At 38.1% G+C, this 23,278-nt stretch overlaps 1 protein-coding gene across 1 annotated transcript in view; it reads left to right on the forward strand.

The window, feature by feature from the left end:
* LOC124803216 overlaps positions 1-22,939 on the forward strand; it is a 200,073-nt gene extending 177,134 nt beyond the window's left edge. Inside the window, exons 14-17 of the mRNA XM_047264399.1 lie at positions 12,834-12,953; positions 16,422-16,493; positions 20,308-20,450; positions 22,157-22,939. Coding sequence (XP_047120355.1) covers positions 12,834-12,953; positions 16,422-16,493; positions 20,308-20,400 — 285 coding nt within the window. The 3' untranslated portion in view covers positions 20,401-20,450; positions 22,157-22,939. The remainder of the gene's footprint in view (positions 1-12,833; positions 12,954-16,421; positions 16,494-20,307; positions 20,451-22,156) is intronic.
* The last annotated feature ends 339 nt before the right edge of the window (positions 22,940-23,278 follow it).

Raw genomic sequence — 23,278 nt, forward strand, 5'->3', positions numbered from 1 at the left:
GCCGCTCGTTACCTTGAATTCTGTAGGCGGCGAGATGGAATCCAAATTGGCGTGACCGCTCCGTCCAGATTTCCATCGCCGCATCAAACGGACGAAAAGGTGGTGCAACTGCATGTTGTGGCTGCGGTAGCGGTGGAGCGGCGGCTGCCGCATCGTTTTGCATTGCACGTTGACCCTGGATGAGCTGTCCAAGGGCATCCAATAACGCCTGCGTCTGCTGATTCTGCAAGCGATAAAATTCAGACAGTACATCTGGAGATTGTGGCGAAGCCATGACACAAGTAAATTAGGGCAATACGAACGCTAAATCCACTTTTGAGACTCGTCGCCAAATATGTTGTGTCTAGACAAGACAGCCTAGTCACAATGAGAGGAAGCCGAAAGGCACGCGCTTAAACTCACGCAGGCTGGCGTGAGGTCTGAAACAGGATACGTAATGAATGCTATAAAGAAAAGTACGTAGCTTCTGGAATATTTGACTTTAATCCACATTTGTAGAACAAAGGCTATGCTAACTATCGTCTCGGCAAACGAGAGCTCATTTGTCAGTGAACCGTTCCTTGCAAAGTCGGCTGTACAACTGGGGCGAGTGCTAGTACGTCTCTCTAGACCTGCGGTGTGGTGGCGCTCGGTCTGCTATCACTGACAGTGGCGACATGCGGGTCCGACGTATACTAATGGACGGCGGCTGATTTAAAGGCTACCACCTAGCAAGTGTGGTGTCTGACGGTGACACCACAGAAGAAATGTGTTTTCACGTGGGAAAAAGTGTATTTTTAACTGGGATATTTGAGAAAAATCCGGGAATTTTTTTTCCTTGTCCGCGTATACACCCTGATGAAGATAAATTAATGAGCCACAGGTTTTGTGTCATAAGTGACTACCTTGAACACAACACTACAACAGTGCACATTTTTCAACTAAAATTAACAAACTACATTAATCAGCACCACCCCTCATAAAAAAAACTGATTTTCTTTTCGCATGGGGCAGCAAGTCAATATAAAAAATTTCTTAACATCTCCTTTCATAAAGAAGATTTTGGGTTTGATGTAGAATGGCACATTTTCACTTCATGCCATGGGAAGAATGCTTGTGATGGTGTTGGGGGTACAACAAAGCCAGCTGTCACAAAAGCAAGTCTGCAGCAGACCGATGACAATCATAAAACCTCAAAAAATGTTTGAATTCTGTAAAAAACATAGCAAAGGGATTACCTATGTTTTTGTACAATGTGAGGAGGTACAGCACTTGTCAGAAGATTAAAGGCACTCGATCTTTTCATTGTTTTGTACCTCGTTCACACAACTTACTGAAGTGTAAGATCGCATCAACTTCGCCTTATAGTGATCTTCATCAGTGTGGAAAACTTGCACAACTGGTTCTTCAAAATAAAGACATAGTGGCTTGTGTTTACAATGAACAGTGGTGTATTGGTGAAGTTGATAATATTGACTGTCAAAACCAAGGTGTACATGTTGTATTTTATCATCCACCAGGACTGAGGACATCTTTTGAAAAAAAATTGAAAGGCATCAAGTTTGGATGCCACTTAAAAATGAACTAAGGAAGCTGTCTCCCATGGAATTTACACTCAACTGTGACTGGGCGAAATTATAATCTAACACCCAAACTGAGTGAACAAATTTCTCAAATGTTCAATGAGCGACGTACTAAAAACAAATAACAAGAGAACAACCTAATGTAATTAATAGGATTATTTTCAATTAAAAAAGTAAATAATCATAGATATGATTAAATTATATACTGTAACTGATATATTTTATTCAATAAGCCCAAATATCGCAGATGTTAAAAAACATATTTTTGACTCGTGTTTGTCATATTTTTCCATAACTTCCAATTGAATCCCAATGTTGAAATTTATACTCAAGTTTGATATCATAAAGGTCTATTGACTGTGAAATTTTCAGATTTTTATCTGGTCCCCCAACAAAGATATTGTAGGCCACAAAATGGAAAAATTAAAAACAATCCATTATTTAAAATAGTGTATTTTTTTTAAGTGTAAGCTGCTCACCATTGATACTCTATAAAAAGTAACTATACTGTACAGTGTAATAGCAGAAAAAATATTAAAGCTAAGAAATTAATCTTTCTTAGGAAAAATACTGTTCAAAAATTGAGTTTTTTTAATTTGTGGCTGATAACTTGGAACTATTGAAAATATATTAAAGAATACATTCAGCTAAGTGATAATGATGTTAATTTGTAGCCTAGAGTGTGTTGAACTAAATGCATTTTATCTGAAAGGCTTAGGACAACTCACTACTGAATAGTTATAAAAAATGTAGATGCTGACAAATACGAAAAAACGCATGCAGCCTGGTACAAATATGGCCGCCATTTCAAAATAATAAACAATACATTTTTAAAAATATTTTTGTGACAACTAAACATTGGGGAATCCACCCATCAAATATAAAATTTTTCTGAGATGGTCAAGCAACCAGTTATTTTTTTCTTGGACCACTTGGTATGGATTGACCCATGTGTCAGACACACTCAAAAAACCACATATCTACTACTATGAATTCCTAGAGGACTGAGTAAACTGTTAATTCATATAACAGCACAATTTGCAACAAATTATGCTGACAGTTGCCTACTGTCTACGTTCTCGTAAACATCCATGGTACTCATGACCTTCTAAATCTTAAGCAAGTGTTGTTCTTACACTGTCCATTGTAATTCTATCTTTGCTGGCGTACACAACATACCATGTCATGTGATGTGTTACATGGAGACACATGACATAGTACATTACATTGTGTACATGCAACTATTTCATTGGTTCATCCCATAGGTTCTAACTAAGTACCACAAGCAAATTATACCTGACGTGATGAAACATGGTAGCAGAAAGAGGACAGACACAGATGCAAGTGCCCCCATGAGTGGTTATATAATTCTCATGTTGCTACTTACATTGCCAACGACTGTAGAATGGTGGCTTGGGATGAGTCAGAAGTTGTTTGGCAGCAGTACAATGCCTTTACTACTCCAGTAGTTCCTATTAAAAGCTGCAACCCACATCTGGCGAGGCTGGAAGGTGGACCTCAACCCAAGCGTCAAAGCTTTGTTGGTCATTGACAGCTGGCATGCTCAGCAAGGCCCAAGCATGGCGTGACCTTGTGTAGTCGGAATCCTCAGCTGGAGGTGGAGCTACATCAGGGTTGATGCAACAGGATGAAACAACGCATTGAGTGCGAGACAGCTTGTTGGTGGCAACTGGTACTGTCAAGATGATGATGGAGCAGTGTGTCTTCACAGCGTAAACCGACATTGTCGGACACAGACTCAGTGGCTCGCCAATTCAACCAATTAACCAGCCCAGCTTGGGAGCCAGTATGTATATGTACTAAAGCAGCAGGTTTGCTGTAGTGTTGCTAATGCATATTTTATGTATGTCACATGCTGAAATGTCCCTGGTTTTGGTAATCAGTCAGGCTTGACCATCAAGCAGGTGGCAGTGCCCAAGGGGTGACCTGGCGCAATGCTTTGCCACTGTATTACTATGTCGAGTCCTCTTGCCTAGGCCCGCATTGTTACATGTCTGAGTCTTTCTAACAATTCTATAGAGAAACATGCCTCACCAGGATTCGTGATGATCAGCTTTTTGTCTGTGTGTTCTGGGCCGTTGGCATGCTTCGCTACTGAAAATGTGCTGTCATAAATAGCATGGAGAAGTCAAAGGCACCACAGCTTGATGGCCTGTCTATTGTAATGTGGATAGTAAAAGAACTTTAGCTGGAAGTAGACGTGTGGCAAACAGAATACTTAAATACCACTATGATCTCAGCAAACTGGTCCATACAGTATCTCAGTATTCTTATTCAAAAATGGAGGTGATCCAACAGAACATTCCAGTCCTACCGTTCTGCTATTTTATACAATGCAGGTTTTCAAATTCTTTGTTGAACACTCACTCTGAGCCATCATTGAATTGTCAATCAGTGTGGCTGTATCAACAGGTATTGCACCACAGATGCAATTTCTCCAGTCAAGCTCATGTAAAACCCAGAAAAAAAGAGAAGACGTAAAAAATCCTGCAATTATGTAACTCACTACCAGCTGTTAATGGTAGCCCTCCAAGATCATGGGGGTTACAGAGATTTTTGTGATGGAGTGAAAATGTTATACAAAGACATCAACAACCAAGTGAAATGCCCATCATGATAATCAGTAAGCTATGCCATTATAGAGGGTGTATCTCAGAGATCTGCCGTATCACACTTGCCGTTACTCTTTTTATGAATATTATCGCACAGGGTCTACAGAAGTAGTCCCATGGGATATACTGCACAATGATGTCAGGCTTGCTGCCACAGCAATGAGCACCTGCAACAGTGAACTGAAAATTGACATGAATGATTCCAGCAATATGGCTTTCATGTAAATGCCCACAAAACCAAATACTTGGAAACCAAGTAAACCACTGGTTTGATTACAGTAAGCAGTATCACTCTAGAGAAATAAGAACATTTCTGATACCTGGGATCCTCTATGCAAAGCAGTTAGGCACAAATAGTGATGAACAACCCAAAATTAGTGTTGTGTGTTTGCAGTGGTGTAAAGTCGTGGAAATTCTAGCTGACAGAAGAATTCCACTCTTAATGCCAAATCGTATTGGACGGTTGTGTAGTGTTGTTGTGCGCTGCACAACTTGTCACTAATGCTAAAAACTGCTGAGTAATTCCTCCAGCTTGTGTTGGATAACAGAAGTGATTTTGACAATTGTATAAAAAACAGCACCATAAGACAGCAAATCATTGTGAAGCTGGTCATTGGAAAATGTAAGAAAGCCACCTTCAGTAGTCATATATAAGTGTGTATAATATTTTAAGGTTGGCAGTATTAAGTCTATAAACACACCTGACTTCAGTAGCAGTTCTAGAGGTGATCCATTGTGTCCACAAGAAGGGTTCACCAAGTGAATGAAAAAACCGAGCAACAACTTCTAAGAATCAGTCGTTCTCCAATCACTTTGGTCGTGATTGATCTTGTTCCCGGAAATGGTTGTTCACAGTTCACTGCAGTTGCGAGTCAGTCTCATTCCCCAGAACATTCACAGTTCACTTCATTCAGACTCATTCCTACCTCAGTCTAGCTCCTTTGTTCCTCATTCCTACATCGGTCTATTCAGTCAGTTTTGTTCTTTCTTGTGTAGTCACTTGTTCCAATAATTTTTTGTAATTACGTAACTTATAAAACTTAAGACTATGTACATATTATTTAGGCCACAATAAGAGAAATGTGCTTATCTCTGTGTCACTTTGATCAAATGTAGAGCACATATTTATCACAAGGCAAGTTTTTTGTTTTACTTTGTAGGTTTTCCTGCTGTAATAAGTCTTGAAAGTCTCTTCGGGTTTGCTGCCGGATCCTAAAATCAACTTGACTTGATATTTTGGCAATCCAACTGGTCGCCATCTTCAGGAGATGCTGATGAGTCCCACTGAGAACTGACACCAGGCTGCAAATCGATGTCCTATATAGGTCACCGTTCAGTACACGGCGCATGCGCCGCCCATCACGGTTGCTGCCTTCCAGGACTGGGAAGTGGTGCCGCCCTTAGTAGAACACTGGCAGCAATGATATATCACATTCAGGGCTGTGCCGAAGAACATTCAATTTTGATGCGGGATGGTACAGGATTCTACGTCCTGCTAAGAGGAAATCTGTTGTCTCTGTTAATTAAATTATCCGCCAACCACTGCTTAAATGAGGGAGATGGTATGAAATTTGACGAAACTGTGGTAGTTGCCAACATTTCTGGTATTTGGAACAGTGTTATAAAGAGGCTGGGCATTGCACTGCCGAAATGTGCTTGTGCTTGTGGAACTGCCTGCAAGGAGGGCAGTGTCTCTGGCTCTAATATCTCCTTGAAGTAATGGTTGCTGCTCAGACTGCTTACAGTATGTAGTAGGCAAGATTATATGCACACGGCCACCACTGTAGGACACGTTGACGTGAGACTCATCTGAAGAAACTAAGTTTCTCTACTCAGCACACCTGTGACAGTGTTCACATGCTCATTGCAGTCTGAGGTGTTGGTGATTTCTGGTCAATGGGATTCTACACGCTAGCACACGAGCCACCAGTTCACTCTTCGGGCATACAGCTGCCAAATTGTCAATGGAAATATATCTGCACCAGTTGCAGTGCACCAGTGTTGAGCTAAGGGTGTGGATGACACTGTTCTGTCAGATAAACTTTGCAAGCAAGGTGGCTGTCATCCAGAACTGTGGTCAAATAGTGTATTCTGGTATCCACCCATTGTTGTGTGTGAGTGTCTTCCATCTAGTGGTTCCACGCATGCTCTACAGTGATCAAATGTGGCCTAGCAGTGACCTATCCAGCCACACAAAAGAAGGCACTGTTGACTTCCGTGCATGTCATCTGTATGCAGTGTTAATCACTTATTATCAGTCCACTGTTTTACACATTTTCCATTTTGAAGTGATTCGGGTCATTCCTTCCGTGTGTTGCAATTTGCACAACAGTAGTGTAAAAGCAATGTTAAAACACTCAAACAATATGAAGATTCTCATCCTGGAAATGAACATATTTGGATATAAACACTATTGTTTTTCAATCAGAGTTTCGTTTCCCTGTTATCAGGAGCTGACCAGGAGAAATAGAATAACAAAAAATGGGAAACCACTATCAGTATGGGATGGACTCCAGAAAAAAAAGTGATTGACTTTTTTTTCTAGTGTTTTAAGTGTCTTATTTGATTTTATGTATTTCACGGAAATCGTTTCAGATTATTTCAATTATTAAAGATTAGTGGCACATATTCTCAGCAACACACATCTTTTCAAAGAAAGGATACAAGAAACTGCAGCTTAATATATTCATTGGTAAGCGCTTGTTGTTGTGGTGGTGGTCTTTAGTCCAAAGACTGGTTTGATGCAGCTTTCCAGGCTACTCTCTCCTGTGCAAGCCTCATCATCTCCGGGTAACTAGTGTAACCTACGTCCTTCTGAGTCTGCTTAGTGTATTCATCTCTTGGTATCCATCTACGATTTTTACCCCCCACGCTTCCCTCCAGTACTAAATTGGTGCTCTCTTGTTGCCTCAGAATGTGCCCTACCAACCGATTCCTTCTTCTATTCAAGATGTGCCACACATTCCTCTTCTCCCCAATTCTTTTCAGTACCTCTTCATTAGTTACTTGATCTACCCATCTGATCTTCAGCATTCTTCTGTAGCACCACATTTCAAAAGCTTCTATTCTCTTCTTGTCTAAACTATTTATCGCCCCATGTTTCACTTCCGTACATGGCTACACTCCATACAAATACTTTCAGAAAAGACTTCCTGACACTTAGATCTATACTTGATATTAATAAATTTCTCTTCTTCAGAAACACTTTTCTTGTCATCGCTAGTCTATATTTAATATCCTCTCTATTTCGACCCTCATCAGTTATTTTGCTGCTCAAATAGCAAAACTCATCTACTACGTTACGTTTCCCACTTCCTGTTTCCCTCAGCATCACTTGATTTAATTCAACTACATTCCATTATCCTTGTATTGCTTTTGTTGGTGTTCATCTTATAACCTCCTTTCTAGACACTGTACATTCCATTCAACCGTTCTTCCAATTCCTTCACTGTTTCTGACAAAGCATCAAGGTTTTTATTTTTTCTCCCTGGATTTTAATTCCTGTTCCAGATTTTACTTTTGTTTCCTTTACTCCTTGCTCAGTATACAGATTGAATAACATCGGGGACAGGCTACAGCCCTATCTCATTCCCTTCCCAACCACTGCTTCCCTTTCAAGTCCATACTCTTATAGCTGCCGTCTGGCTTCTGTACAAATTGTAAATACTCTTTTGCTCCATATATTTGACCCCTGGCACCTTCAGAATCTGAAAGAGAGTATTCTAGTCAACATTGTCAAAATCTTTGTCTAAGTCTACTAATGCTATACATGTAGGTTTGCCTTTCCTTAACCCATCTTCTAAGATAAGTTCTACAGCAGTATTGCCTCACGTGTTCCTACATTTCTACAGAATCCAAACAGATCTTCTCCGAGGTCAGCTTCTCCCAGTTTTTCCATTCGCCTGTAAAGAATTTGTGTTATTATTTTGCAACTGTGACTTATTAAACTGGTAGTTTGGTAATTTTCACACCTGCCAGCACCTGCTTTCTTTGGAATTGGAATTAGTATATGTTTTTCGTGAAGTCTGAGGGTATTTCGCCTGTCTCATACATGTTGCTCACCAAATGGAAGAGTTGTCACAGCTGCCTCTCCCAAGGCTACCAGTAGTTCTAACAGAATGTTGTCTACTCCTGGGGCCTTGTTTCGACTTAAGTCTTTCAGTGCTCTGTCAAATTCTTTGTACAGTGTCACATCTCCCATCTCATCTACATCTTCGTCCTCTTAAATTTCCATAGTATTGCCCTCAAGTACATCACCCTTATATAGACCCTCTATATAATCCTTCCATCTTTCTGCTTTCCCTTCTTTGCTTGGGACTGGTTTTCCATGTGAGCTCTTGATATTAATACACGTGGTTCTATTTTCTCCAAAGGTCTCTTTAATTTTCCTGTATGTGGCATCTGTCTTATCCTTAATGACAAATGCTTCTACATCCATGCATTTGTCCTCTACATCCATACATTTGTGCCCTAGCCATACCCTCATATCCATTTTCCACTTCCTGTTAATCTCATTTTTGAGACATTTGTATTCCTTTTTGCCTGGCTTCATTTACTGCATTTTTATATATTCTCCTTTCATCAGGTAAATCAAATACCTCTTGTCTACTAGTTCTCATCTTTTTACCTACTTGATCCTCTGCTGCCTTCACTCTCTCATCTCTTAATGCTACCCATTCTTCTTCCACTGTATTTCTTTTCCTGTGTTATTGTCAGTCGTTCCATAATGCTCCCTCTGAAACTATCTACAACCCCTGGTTCTTTCAATTTATCAAGGTCACATCTCCTAAAATTCCTACCTTTTTGCAGTTTCTTCAGTTTTTATCTACAGTTCATGACCAGTAAATTGTGGCCCCTGGAAATGTCTGACAATTTAAAACCTGGTTCCTAAATCTCTGCCTTACCATTATATAATCAAACTGGAACCTTCTGGTGTCTCCAGGTCTCTTCCATGTATACAACCCCTTTTCATGATTCTTAAACCAAGTGTTATCTGTAATTAAGTTATGCTGTGTGCAAAATTATACCAGGCAGCTTTCTCTTTCATTCCTTACTCCCAGTCCATATTCACCTACTACTTTTCCTTCTCTTCGTTTTCCTGCTATTGAATTCCAGTCCCGCAGGACTATTAAATTTTCATCTCCCTTAACTATCTGAATAATTTGTTTTATCTTATGTTATACTTCCTCAGTCTCTTCATCATGTGTGAAGCTATTTGGCATATAAACTTGTACTACTGTGGTCAGTGTGGGCTTTGTGTCTATATTGGCTACAGTAATGCATTCACTATGCTGTTCATAGTAGCTTATCCGTGATCCTATAGCTTATCTGCAGTCGTATTGTTTTTATTCATTATTAAACCTGGTCCTGCTGACTTTGTACTTATAACCCTTTAAGTGCTTAGTAATAGGTTATTGGAAAATGCATTACTGATCTTAATTTTTGTAGGTTTTAAGAAAGAGATAACATAGTAGATAGGTATGCATGAAATATAAAAACATTAATCACACTTTGTAGAATCATTTAGTTATTTCTTAGAGGACTATCAATGAAAGAAGGTGTATACATGGTAAGGTTGATAAATATAATGTAAACACAGTAATAATAGTTTGTCAGTATAGATAACGAAAGAATCTCAAGTAATTTGATGTGGAAATTACTTCAGATCTTACGAAAATGAGCTCCCCATCCAGGCCGTAAAGGCCCAAGGGATGTTTACCAGCCACCATATCATCCTCTGCGTTGAGGCGTCATACAGAGGCTCTATGGAGGTGTATGTGGTCAGCACACTGCTCTCCTGGCCATTTTACAGACTTTCCAGACCTTGGAGGTGCTACTACTCAACCAAGTAGCTTCCCAGTTAGCAATGTGAGGCTAAATGCAGCCGGTACCAAACCTCCCAGTATTAGGAATTGAGTGTGGGCACTCCACATGGCATCCGTCTACACTGATCACTCAACTATGGTGGCAGACATCAGATCTTACAGCATAATCAAAATCCATCTCCTGTGGCTCATTACAAAAAATGATATTGGACCTTAAGAAGTACATTAAGGAGCGTAAGAGTATGGCCTTTGTATGGAGGACACACGTCCGATAATACAATGTTCTGAGTCATTCATAGCTTGAAATTTTGAGACAACTTCTCCGCTGAATATGCTGTTTATGACCGGTAGAGTATTGACTGTTTAAATGGCAGAATTGCAATTTAAAAAATGAGGCCATTAGATGTGGCTTGTGTGTCAGTTAACACAGGCATTTAATTGTGTAGACCTACATATAAATTAAAGCAAATGGAATTAAAAGTAATACTAAAGTAAAATACAAGTTAAGCTCAAACAGAGAGTTCTGTAAGAAAGCTAACCGGTGTACTGAGGGAAAGAAGACTACAGTTTTGTGGCCACGTATACAGAATGGATAGTAACAGACCAACCAAGCAGATCTTCTATATACTAAAGAGCTACAAATCCAAACCCACATGGTTAATTGAAATTTAAAAAGATATGAAAAACACAGGAATTAGAATGAGCATAATTGATAACAGAATACTTTTCAGAGAAACAACACAAAAGGCAGGATTTCAGGAAAGAAGGATGCCTGCAAAAGGAAGAAAGTGGACCCAGCAAGAAAATGAATGACACTCTCAAAGAATGAAATAAGTCCGGGAGCAACAAAAATTAAATACAAAGATGCAAAACCAAAGTTGATTTATCACACCCTCCAAAAGGGCTACTCAAACAAATAAATAAAACATTTGGAATTAATTGTAAAGCATTGTCATGTTAATTGATATTTAAATATAAAATAATATCACACAATAGTCTAACAAGAACTGAACTTACACTCCTCCTAGGTCTCATACTATAGTCTGTTCAAAATTACTTTTGGTTTGACAGCTACGGTAGGAAGTAAGGGGGGGTGGGGGGGGGGGGCAGGGGAGTGGGCAGTTGCAGCCCATGTAGGAGGTACGGACCGCATTCCTCCAATCCCACAATACCTGTAAGTGCAGCAGACACCCAAAGTTTGCAAACCTTGGTGCCACCGCCACAACACTTCGTGCTTGCACTGTGTGGTTTTGTTTGATGTCTTTTTTTTTTTTTTTTTTACTGCAGCAGGAGACCTTATCAGCAACACACTTCAAATGAATTTCACTGCAGGAATTTAGTCTGTATCACACAAAATAATTACTAAGTGTATTTACAGTATAATTACTGTAGTACTGAAATAATATTGTTTGTATTGCCTTTTCTCTATTCCTTAATGCTACCTTGCATATATAATATACGTTTTCTCACTGCAATGAACACACACAAATCTTATATTTTGTCATGTTAGAAATAAATAGGCAGATAAGAAAAATTCATAACAGGTTAATGATAAACTTAGCAACCCAGTTCCCATAACAAAACCATACAAGTGACTGCTTAGTACTTGATGCGCAAGCAGACCATAGTGTGTCATATTTTAACAGAAATATCTCATGTTAGAAAAACTGTGACAGACTTATGGTTTGAAGTAGATGAAAACTTGATGTATTCTTAAGATTTCATTCACATATTGCGTTAGTGTAACTTTAATAACAAAGAAGTTTCCTACATTCTGAAAATTAAGTAACATCGTCGGAAAATTCATTCTCATAAAGTGCCCATATCACAGTTCTGTTTGCACTGTTTCTCTGGAGTGGTAACACTGTGAGTAAAACAGAAAACACTATACATCTGAAATTAAGGACAGGGGGTAAGCTGTCACAAAAGATGCATATTCACACCGTCTTGCAGAAATTGAAGGCTACTACTTTTGTTTGGAAAATTCTCAATAACTGGGACTGACTGTACACTGAACTTTTTATTTTGTGTAATTATTATCCTCAACCCCATATGTGTTAATATTTAGTTCAGGCATAAAAAATATTTTAATGCAAAATCAAATCATCAGAAGCATACGTGACATTAATTTCACTAGCATCGCAGTGCACATTGACAACATAGTAGCAGTATTCATGTTAAGACACCACCATAAACTACTTCCAGAATGAATCTTTCCCACTCCCCAATGGAGTTAACATTGTTTTGAAACCTCGTAGCAGATTAAAACTCAAACCGCAAATCTGGCATTGCCCAGGCAGTACTCTTACTGACTGGGATACCCAGCATAACTCATGACCTGGCGTCCCAGCTTTATTTCTGCCACAACTTCTCCATTACTTTTCAGAATTTGAAGAAGATCTCATTCATATCTTGTTGGATTAGTGCTCCCGGAAGAAAAGGTACTGGGAACAAATGGTGTGGGGGATTGTTTCCAGAGTGAACCTTTCATTCTGCTATGGAATGTGCACTGTTTTTCAAACTTAATGGTAGATTAAAACTATGTTATACATAGGGACTCGAACCCAGAATCTTTACTTTTGTGGGCAATGGTCTCATAGCTCCCCATTACCAAGTAAAAAATTCTGCTTCAATAAATAAGCAAGCTGCCAAAATGATGTCACATTGAAAGGCATACACTAGACTGATTATCACATAACATGTACTGATTAATTGTTACTGTTATTTTCATTTTTGCATTTTATAGTTCTACTTGTTGTTATCACACGCACACACATTCGGACTATGAATGTTTAATGTTTCTGTGTTTGCAGAGTGGCGCAGAAGTTTATCGATTGACAGCAGGTGTTGGCGTAGTAGTCTGTTTACGACTCTTTAGGAACCTGCTCTTTGCTGGCTGTTATGATGGTTTCATCTATATATACAATTTACAGGTTTGTGATATATTTTACTGTGGAGTATATAATCAGAATCTGTAGTTTTTTTAATTTTGTGCAAAAAAAGCTTGTTAAAATTTGACTTTTTATATGATCTGAATTTTTAAAACATTTGCGTATAAACATATATGATTATAAATCACCATTCACCATTTAGAAGAGGCACTGAGTTGGGGAAAGAGAGAATACACACACCAAGTTTTCCATTCATGTATACATATAAAAAAGCCAATTTCTTCTTTACTATTAAAAACAGTCTTGATAACAATTTATTTAGTACGGTGACTGGTTTCGACCACTACTGTGGTCATCTTCAGACCAATGAGTAAGAACCTCCTTCTGCTAGAGAATCACTCTGAAGATGACCACAGTAGTGGTCGAAACCGGTCACCTTACTAAATAAATTGTGATCAAGACTGTTTTTAATAGTAAATATTTGTAACATATTTATCACTGTCACTCCCATAATGTATTCAAAAGAAATTTCTTCTTTAATAATAATTATAACAACAACAACAACAACAACAATAATAATAATAATAATAATAATACTTTTCATTGAGATTCTTAATATAGGTGTCTTTTAGTGTGTAGTATATAATCCATTGTTTTATATGGCCCACAAACTTGCAAAGAATTGCAGCAACAGTCAAGGAAGAAGAGTTGTTCTATAGGCATATTAAGCTGCATACATACTGTCACAGGAAACAATTTTCTGTTGCAAACATGTTTCCTACACCGATTTGCAACATATTCGCAACTTTGTTTCTTGTTAAGGTCACTTTTCACATTGGTAGCAAACATTTCTCATGGTGTATTCACATCATCTGCAATGCCATTTTTCATTGTTATTTGTATTGTGTGCTACATTATGTCTAGTGATGAGGAAACTGATTTGGTATGTAGTGGCGCACTATTAACACTCAAATATTCAAACAAACGAAAAGAAAGGCGATGTTGTCAATGGTGGACAAAAACAATCTATAGAAGAGCTGGCAGAATGACTTGGTACTGGAGCTGAACATGGAGATGGCTCTGTGTTCTGTAACTTAACTTCAGTGTTGTCCACTGATTCTGAAATCGTGGCAAATAAGGTAACATCATTTGTAATAAATAAATACACACACACACACACACACACACACACACACACACACAAGATTTGAAAACAACTATTCCAGTCAACCAGAGAACTTGTTTTTCTACTTTGTTTTTTTGACAATGAGAGATTCATTTCAGTCTTGTTTATTTGTTTCTTATTTCAAAGCCAGTTGTATCTTAAATAGCTTGTGGATACCTGATGGAAGTTCTGAAGCATTATGTAATGACAGTTAAATGAAAAACATTGTTAAATATCAAACAATGGAAACTGTGGTCTGAACTGCCAGAGATGACATTCATGTGTGTGAGTTGTGCTTGCTTGTGTGAATGAACATGTATGTGTTTCTTTTTATGAAGAAGACAGCGACTGAAACCTAATCTATAAATATCTTTTAATTGTGTCTGTCTGCAACTTAACATGTCACCTTTATGGTAAATAGCTGTCTGTCTTTCCTTACATTGTTAAATATGTATTTTATCAAATTTTCTTTTAAAAACTGAATTTATATTGCCAAAATACATGACTGTGTTCCTTGGTATCTATGTTGCTTATGAATGTGACAGGGAAATCAACACAAGTTTTTGAAGGAAAAGCACATTCACATATTGTTTCATCAGTGCCTCCTGTATTTATAGCAGTTTCTTCAGCATGCAAGTCACATGCTGATCATTGGCATGGGCTTCATCATTATCTTTATTGTCCTGCATTGGAATAATTTGGTAAGCGATTGAGAAGGGGTATTGCAGCCGCCTTGCTTTCTAACCATTCATTTTAATTTTTTCTGTGGAGATAATGATGTTACAGAAGAGCCAGCACCTACTCTCAATATCAAGTCTTCCAAAACTTGTAATAAAATTAATTTCTTTCAGATGCTGGTGATTGAAAACAACTGGCGTGAAAAAGTGTGTGTATTCTCATAGGTACTTCACTTTCCCGTTGTGTGAGAGCAGTTGATGGAAAACACATATTGTCACAGTGCCCTGTTGCCTTATGAGAATGAGTTCTACAGTTACAAGGGGTCATTTATCATTGTGCTACTTGCTGTCATTGACAGCTGTGACAACATTTTCCATTACAGGAAAACATTATGAAACCTTATCCAGGGAGGCATGTTCAAGGTTCAAAAGAAAGAACTGTTAATTTCTGATTGTATAGGGCTAGAACAGTTGGAGAGAACACATTTGGTATTATGGTTTCAGTTTCTGCATCTTCCAAAAATCTATGTTGTTGCAACCTGAGAAGGCACAAATTTTCACCCTTACAGATATGTTTGAGTCTATAATTTCTTAAGGCAAAATGCTGCAGTGAGGAACCAATATACTTCACAAGGAAGCTATGATTCATACGATTTAAGGAAAGATGAGATGATCCCAGGCACACAGAGATGCGATGGTACTGTATTGGTTTTTCCTGCACTCCAAAACATAATACTAAAAACTTTTAACTCATATAAACAAATCTGTGACTAGTTTACAGATTATTTTTTAAGTCTATAAGGAAGTGTCCCATGGCAAAATAACTGTGGATGATTGATACTGTAGTGTATAAAATACGAATTGAAGATAAGCAATCATAATTTTTTATATCTATTTGTCAATAGTGTCTGTATTTTTACCCTTTGAACATCATTGAGAAACTGCAGCAGGAGATGACTGAATCATTTAGATTTGTATACAGTGTCTGTGCCATTGGCCAATTTTTTTACTGCAGTATTTTCTACTTTTATGCCCTCCCATCAGTATTGCATGAAAAGTGATTGGATTTTCTTCTTGAAGCTGTTGTCAAGAACAGTAGCAGTTTTCTGCAGAGAGATATTTTTTATTACTGTTCTTATACCTCTTACATTGAACATTCCACGGGCACTCTTGTGCGTGTTACAGCAATACCAACTCCAGTGTCTGTTGTCTTGTCCACTCCATTATTTGCAAAACAAACTCAATAGTTACACATGAAAACACACCACAAAATATAAATATATGCTTGTGCCATGCAGCGGTGGTGTTCGGTAGGTGGCTAGTAACATTGTTTACTTCGATGTGCACTGACGCTGCTATTGTTAGCTGTTTCCGTGTTTCAAAACATGTTGCAAACATCAGCCGCAAAGTAGTAGCTGAAATCATGATATGAAACACAGTTAGAAACATATTTGGAAGACAGTGTGAAAATGGCTTTATTCCTAATCTCTGTTTATGTCCTTCCTGTATGTATTAAACACAATTAATTTATCTTAGTGCAGCATATGGTATTTGCATAGAAAAATTGATTCATCCATTTGTTTTGTTGTAAATTACAATAATTCAATTTTTCAGCTGAATGCTTGTAACAAAAATTCTTGATCATAATGCTTCCCCTTGGTTTTCCAGGACAAGGCACTTCTGTCAAGAATTCCTGGACCAGGGAGGATGATCTTCTGCATGGAAGTTGTGAAGAACAGGGTAAATTTTAATGTGACGTGTATATATTTCTCTAAATACTTTTTGTTAGTAAGATTTCAGTTAATCCCCTGTGTTTAAACATTTTTTAATTAGTTTAATGTGAGCTGCAAAGGTGGTGCAGTGAGTATCACATTGCACTTGCATTCAGGACGATGGCATTTCAAATTCCCATCTGCCCATCCTCTTTTTTTTTCCCCCACTAAATCATTTAAGACAAACAGAAAGGACATGGTCAGTTTTGCTCCCTATCTGTCCCCCATTCTGAACTTGTTCTCCACGTCTCATGACCTCATTGTAGACAGGGCGCTAAACCCTAATCTTCCTTCTGTTACTTGGAGGATACTGATATAATAAACAATAATTGAAGACTTTTGATTGTAGCAATAGATGTGCTGTTATGTTAGCATATTTTGCTTTTTGTGTTATGGAATCCGTGTTCATTGCATCCACTACGTGTAGATTTTGGAATAACATAATTAGTGGTGCTTTGTGTTATGCTTCATGAACGGCCAATTAGTAGAAGGTTAATATCTGTAGTCTTCAGTCATTACACATTCACTTTTGTATTAAAGTTGTTTCCGTGCTTAATCCCAAATATATCAATCACAAACATCCAGCCTTCATTGAATTTGTGTCCAGTAATCAAGCACACAAGTTCACTGAAGAATTAAAAATTATTGTAAGCATGTAAATATGAGTGACCTGTTTCGCTATAGATGAGGAGTATTTCTTCATAAAAATTAATTATATTCCAAACCCATTAGCAAACAAAAATTGTGCAACAGTGCCATACTCCAGGGCTGTAAACCTACGTGGACAGGCAGTTATATTGCAGCTGCTGTTTCGCTTATGTAAATATTGGTTGTCTGTTCTTGAATGTCATTAATTATCACAAGAATAATACTTCCATCAACTGGTGATAGCCCCAAGTGCCTCATACAGACTTCTAATACTTTGACATGTATTTATAGTTCATGTAAAGTTATGCAATGGGATATACATCTGTGGAATTGATTTTCACACAGGAAATTATACTCTATTAAATTTTAAGGATGATAAGGGAATTTACACCATATTTTTTGTTTGAATGCATGGTTTCATGGCAATATGAATTATTAAAATTTTTTCTTTCTCAGGCTTCCAGCCACATCAGGTGGTTAAAATCCCATGAGCTTTCAACCAAGCTCTCCTCATTCATTGTCAAGTGGTAAGAATGACTGCTGTGCTGCCATGGCCGCGTCGTTATATAGTCGCACTGCTGGCTGTGACTTCACTAGTGCTCTCTTCCTCGCCGTATATGGTAATGTTTTCGTCCCTCGTCCGTTGCGCCTGTTTTTAACCTCGCGATGACCAGGTCCCAGGTTGTGCTGAGCTGCAAACCGCTATCCTTGTTGACGGTGTTTTCAGAGTTTTTTTTTTTATTTCAATAGCTTCTTTTATGACACTATCCCAAAATCCCTTCGTCCTCATAACAACAGATGTTTCGTCGAATAGAATTCGATGTCTGTTTTCTAAGGGGTGTTCTGCCACGGCTGATTTTTCTGGATAGCGTAGGCGTAAGCACCTCTCATGTTCCGTCCCACGCTGCTCCACAGTGCGTACTGTTTGGTCGACATAGTAACAGCCACACTGACACACTGACATGGTATCTTGTACACTCCAGGCGTTCTAAGCCCTAGTTCGTCCTTCACAAGCCTCATCAGCTGTCGAATTTTTGCTGGGGGCCTGAACACGGATGAAATGTTATATCTCTTCGGGAGCTGGCTAACTTTACCCGACACCGTACCACAGAAAGGCAAAAACACAAGTTTCTTGCTTGCTTCTTCAGTGGTGTTCTCTACTCTGTTGGTGTGTTTCTTGCTTGTCACACCAGATATAGCCTGTGACACCTGTCCGTGGCTGTACCCATTTTCCCGGAAGACTTTTCGGAGGTGGCTCAGTTCTAGTGGCAGACTTTCAGCGTCTGAGACGACTTTAGCATGATAGATGAGGATATTCAGAACGCCAAGTTTTTGTGCCGAATGGGAGTGTGCAGATACCGATCTGTGTGTGTCGGTTTCCTTTAGACACTGTGGCTGAGGTGCCCATTGATTGGTTTGCCATCGAACAAGGACGTCAAGGAAGGGCAATGCACCATCTGTTTCGACTTTTATCGTTAACTTGATGTTGCAGTGAATACTGTTCAATTGTTCTAAGAATTCTCCCAGTTTTTCACGACCATGGGGCCAGATGATAAAAGTGTCATCGATGTAACGATAAAAGCAACTTGGCTTAGCTGGAGCCGTGTCCGAGGCGATGTCTTCAAATTTTTTCATAAAAAGGTTGGCCATGGATGGAGCTAATGGGCTTCCCATAGCCATGCCGTCCAACTGGTCGAAATACTATGTAGGAAATACGACAATGTCAATGTGTGCTTAAACAGCCCCACAATTGTGCATCAAATAATTGGGAGAGAAGATCTATACAGTCTTTGACTGGAAAACGTGTAAACAGGGAGACCTCATCCAAACTAACCATTATATCTCCTTGACTAAGATGCAGTTGTTTAATTCTGTTGATAAAGTCGTCGGTGTTCTTGATGCGATGCACATGACGTCACACATGCAGCGCAAGGAGGCTGGCCAGGTGTTTTGCCAATCTGTAAGTGGGTGCCCAGTGGATTCTCCTCTTCCTCTTCATCCCATTGTGAACACCACAGTGATGTTACAGCCAGCAGTGCGACTATATAACGACGCGGGTGACGGCAACACAGCAGTCATTCTTACCACTTGACAATGTCTGAGGAGAGCTCGGTTGAAGCTCAAGGGATTTAACCACCTGACACGGCTGGAAGCCCGAGAAAATTTTATTAAACTGTATTTTTTATCTGGCACTGAGTAAAGATGATTGAGTTACATACAGGTAATAAAAAATGAGCAGCCACAATTAACTCTGGGTACAAAGAACAGATAATTCTATATGTGTGGATATTCCTCAAATATATGATGGTGAAGGAAGCTGATAGAGAATTGTGTTCTTATGTGACTTAGAAAGCTGAATGGTGGTGGTCAACAACAGTCCTCACAAAAACTCACAGAAGAAGATATTAATGTATTCATATTTGTACTCAGACAAAATGTCTATACAAAATGAGACTAGTAAGAATGAAGAATCCAATTTTGTCTCAACACAGTATTTCAAATAGTATTTATATTTTTTATATACTTAGCATTTAAACACTCTCAGCAGCACTAACCTAACTGGTCACACAGGTCTCATTATTGTTTTACCACTTTTGGTCCACTCTCTCATAGGATTTACATTGTGCACATTTCATAATCCTCTGTTGCACTACTGCAAAATTGTTTAGTTGTTATAATTAATGTTGTGTTACAGGTGACGTGTGTGTGTGTGTGTGTGTGTGTGTGTGTGTGTGTGTGTAATAAATTCACTGTTTTACCTGCACTCTCATGCAGTATGTAGATTTACATTGTGCACATTTCATAATCCTCTGTTGCACTACTGTAAAATTGTTTAGTTGGTATAATTAATGTTGTGTTACAGGTGACGCGTGTGCAAATGTGTGTGTGTGTGAAATAAATTCACTGTTTTACCTGCACTCTCATGCAATATGTATTAGGTGCTCATGTTAACCATATGGACAGATTTATACAATGTAAAAAAATGTTCATTTAACTACTATATCATAATGTTAGACCAGTCCTCTTGCATCTGGGTAGATGCACATAGGAAAAATTTGAAAGAAAATCTGATGTGTGAATATTTGCCTAACAGTTAACTATGAGAAACTAAAATGTTATAAACATAATTCCAGGTCATAGCATCAAGTAAAGCAAACAACAGACTAGAGGCTTGGAGCTTTCCACCTGAAATCAGAAAATATATGAAAGACATTAGGCACCGTTGATTGTGCATTCCATTGCTGTATTGAGAATTTTACACTTCAGCATTGTAAAGGTATTTATGTCAATTTCAAAATGAAAATCATATTTTAATTTCAGAAAAACATGTGTTGTTTATATGCATTATTTTAAAGAACAGTATCTCCAAAATGAAACAAATCAAACCGATAAAGCTGTTACTTTCATGCAACAGTAGACAAAAATAGGTACATCCGCTATGTAATAATATTGTTTATCTTTATTTGATCGTAGTTCAAATTTATTTTTCCTGTTTATTTATCACAGTGTGAGACACACAATCAAACACAAACATACACATGAAATTCAAGCTTTCGCAACAAACTGTTGCCTCATCAGGAAAGAGGGAAGGAGAGGGAAAGACGAAAGGATGTGGGTTTTAAGGGAGAGGGTAAGGAGTCATTCCAATCCCGGGAGCGGAAAGACTTACCTTGGGGGAAAAAAGGGGTATACACTCGCGCACACACACACACACACACACACACACACACACACACACACACACACACATCCATCTGCACATACACAGACACAAGCAGACATTTGTAAAGGCAAAGAGTTTGGGCAGAGATGTCAGTCCGCCTCGACTGACATCTCTGCCCAAACTCTTTGCCTTTACAAATGTCTGCTTGTGTCTGTGTATGTGCGGATGGATATGTGTGTGTGTGCGCGAGTGTATACCTGTCCTTTTTTCCCCCTAAGGTAAGTCTTTCCGCTCCCGGGATTGGAATGACTCTTTACCCCCTCCCTTAAGACCCACATCCTTTCGTCTTTCCCTCTCCCTCCCTCTTTCCTGACGAAGCAACCGTTGGTTGCGAAAGCTTGAATTTTGTATGTATGTTTGTGTTTGTTGTGTATATATATATATATATATATACTATATATATATATATATATATATATACTATATATAGAGGGAAACATTCCACGTGGGAAAAATATATCTAAGAACAAAGATGATGTGACTTACCAAACGAAAGCACTGGCAGGTCGATAGACACACAAACAAACACAAACATACACACAAAATTCAAGCTTTCGCAACAAACTGTTGCCTCATCAGGAAAGAGGGAAGGAGAGGGAAAGGTGAAAGGATGTGGGTTTTGAGGGAGAGGGTAAGGAGTCATTCCAATCCCTGGAGCGGAAAGACTTACCTTAGGGGGAAAAAAGGATGGGTATACACTCGCACACACACACACGTCCGTGTGGCATATATATATATATATATATATATATATATATATATGCCATATTTGTCATACTGGTACTGTAACTTTAAGCCAAGGTAAAACGTTAATCTGTTACCCCACAACAAAGTATCTTATAAAGCTGAATTGAAAGTGTCTTGCATCATATCAGCATTTTTTGTCAAACTGACTACAGGCCGTGAAAGGTAGAGCCAACAAAATAAAACACTATGCAAAGTAATTGTCTGTTCATCAAAGAAATGGGAGTATGAGTATCAAAACCATATCCTCATCAGTGCATCAGTTATCGAAACACTGCTCAAATGAAATATTCCCATCTATCTAAACACTTATTTCACTTCCGTCCATTAGTCCCTGAAAGTAGGGATATAGGGGGGGGTGGGGGGTGGGGGATGCACAGGAAGAAGGAATCTAGATGTACGGTGTTCTTGTTCACTAACACGCTTCCGGAACTGATAACAGTGAATGAAAATTAAACACAATGTGAAGCTGACTCACATATTATTTAACTAATTTACTTCTATTTCTGTTACAGGTGTTACCTAACATGTAAAGATGATGGCCATTGCTGATTGTCAGTCGAGCTGTTCTCCAGGGATATGAATTTCAGAGAAGTCTCTTGACTGGTTTTAACTTATTTTATGACTCCTACCTAATATTTTCATTGAAGAAATGCCATTATTTCCAATGACTCGCCTGAGTGCTATTTTGTTTAACTAGGTGGTCAAGAATCTCAGTTCAGTGACTATAAATGTACTAATTTGTGTGTATGTGCAGTTGTTGCTATTGTGAGACCAGTTATGAAGAAAAAGTACTATCTTTAAGCATAAACACTGTTTGATACTGATATACAAATGTACAAAGTGTGCATAGTTTTGATTAAATTTATAAAAAGGGGTAGGTTCTCTCTCATAAAGTGTAGATATTTCTGATACTTGTGAATATACATCTTTAACAAAATGTAAAAGATAAGCTTGTGGATATGCGGGATCTAATCAGTACATCAGAAAGTTTGTTACTTCATCGACATTTTAAATGTTTTTCATTTCTTGATTGCATGTTATTTTAGCATTGTCATTTCTTTTCAGTTTGAATGCTTGGTTTCCGAAACCATTTTTATGTTAAAAAACTATTGTGGAATTTAAATTCATTCCATGTTTCACACAGAAAATGCTGCATATTTAGCAGTTATGTATTAACTCTGCAGTGGGAGGGATTTTGATTTTTTACAGTGAAACACACAAAGTTTCTTATGAACAAACAAACAAAAAAATTGTTTATGTTTGACAGGTTAAAATACTTTTAAAGACATTTTGTCCATGACCATTGTGATATGTATTTTGTTTTTGAAACCATATTATATTCCTTTTTTTTTTAATTATGCCTTATGAGTTGACCTTTCTTCATGAATGATTTTTATTTTCATAAGAGAAAAGTCATGGGTTGCTTATCCTGCACAGAGAAATGAGCTATTATTTTGATTTTCTGGTGTTTAATATCTTACAAAAACCTGAATGATTACATTGATTTCGCTGATACATCAATAATTAGGTAAGTAGTACTATCCTTTTGGAAATTCTGAATTTATATGAACCGTTGGTAATGTACAACTCATTTAATTTTAAACGCATTCATGAAATGTGGTTACAATCTTGAC

The sequence above is a fragment of the Schistocerca piceifrons genome, chromosome 1 (assembly GCF_021461385.2).
Source record: "Schistocerca piceifrons isolate TAMUIC-IGC-003096 chromosome 1, iqSchPice1.1, whole genome shotgun sequence".
NCBI classification, from domain to species: Eukaryota; Metazoa; Arthropoda; class Insecta; order Orthoptera; family Acrididae; genus Schistocerca; species Schistocerca piceifrons.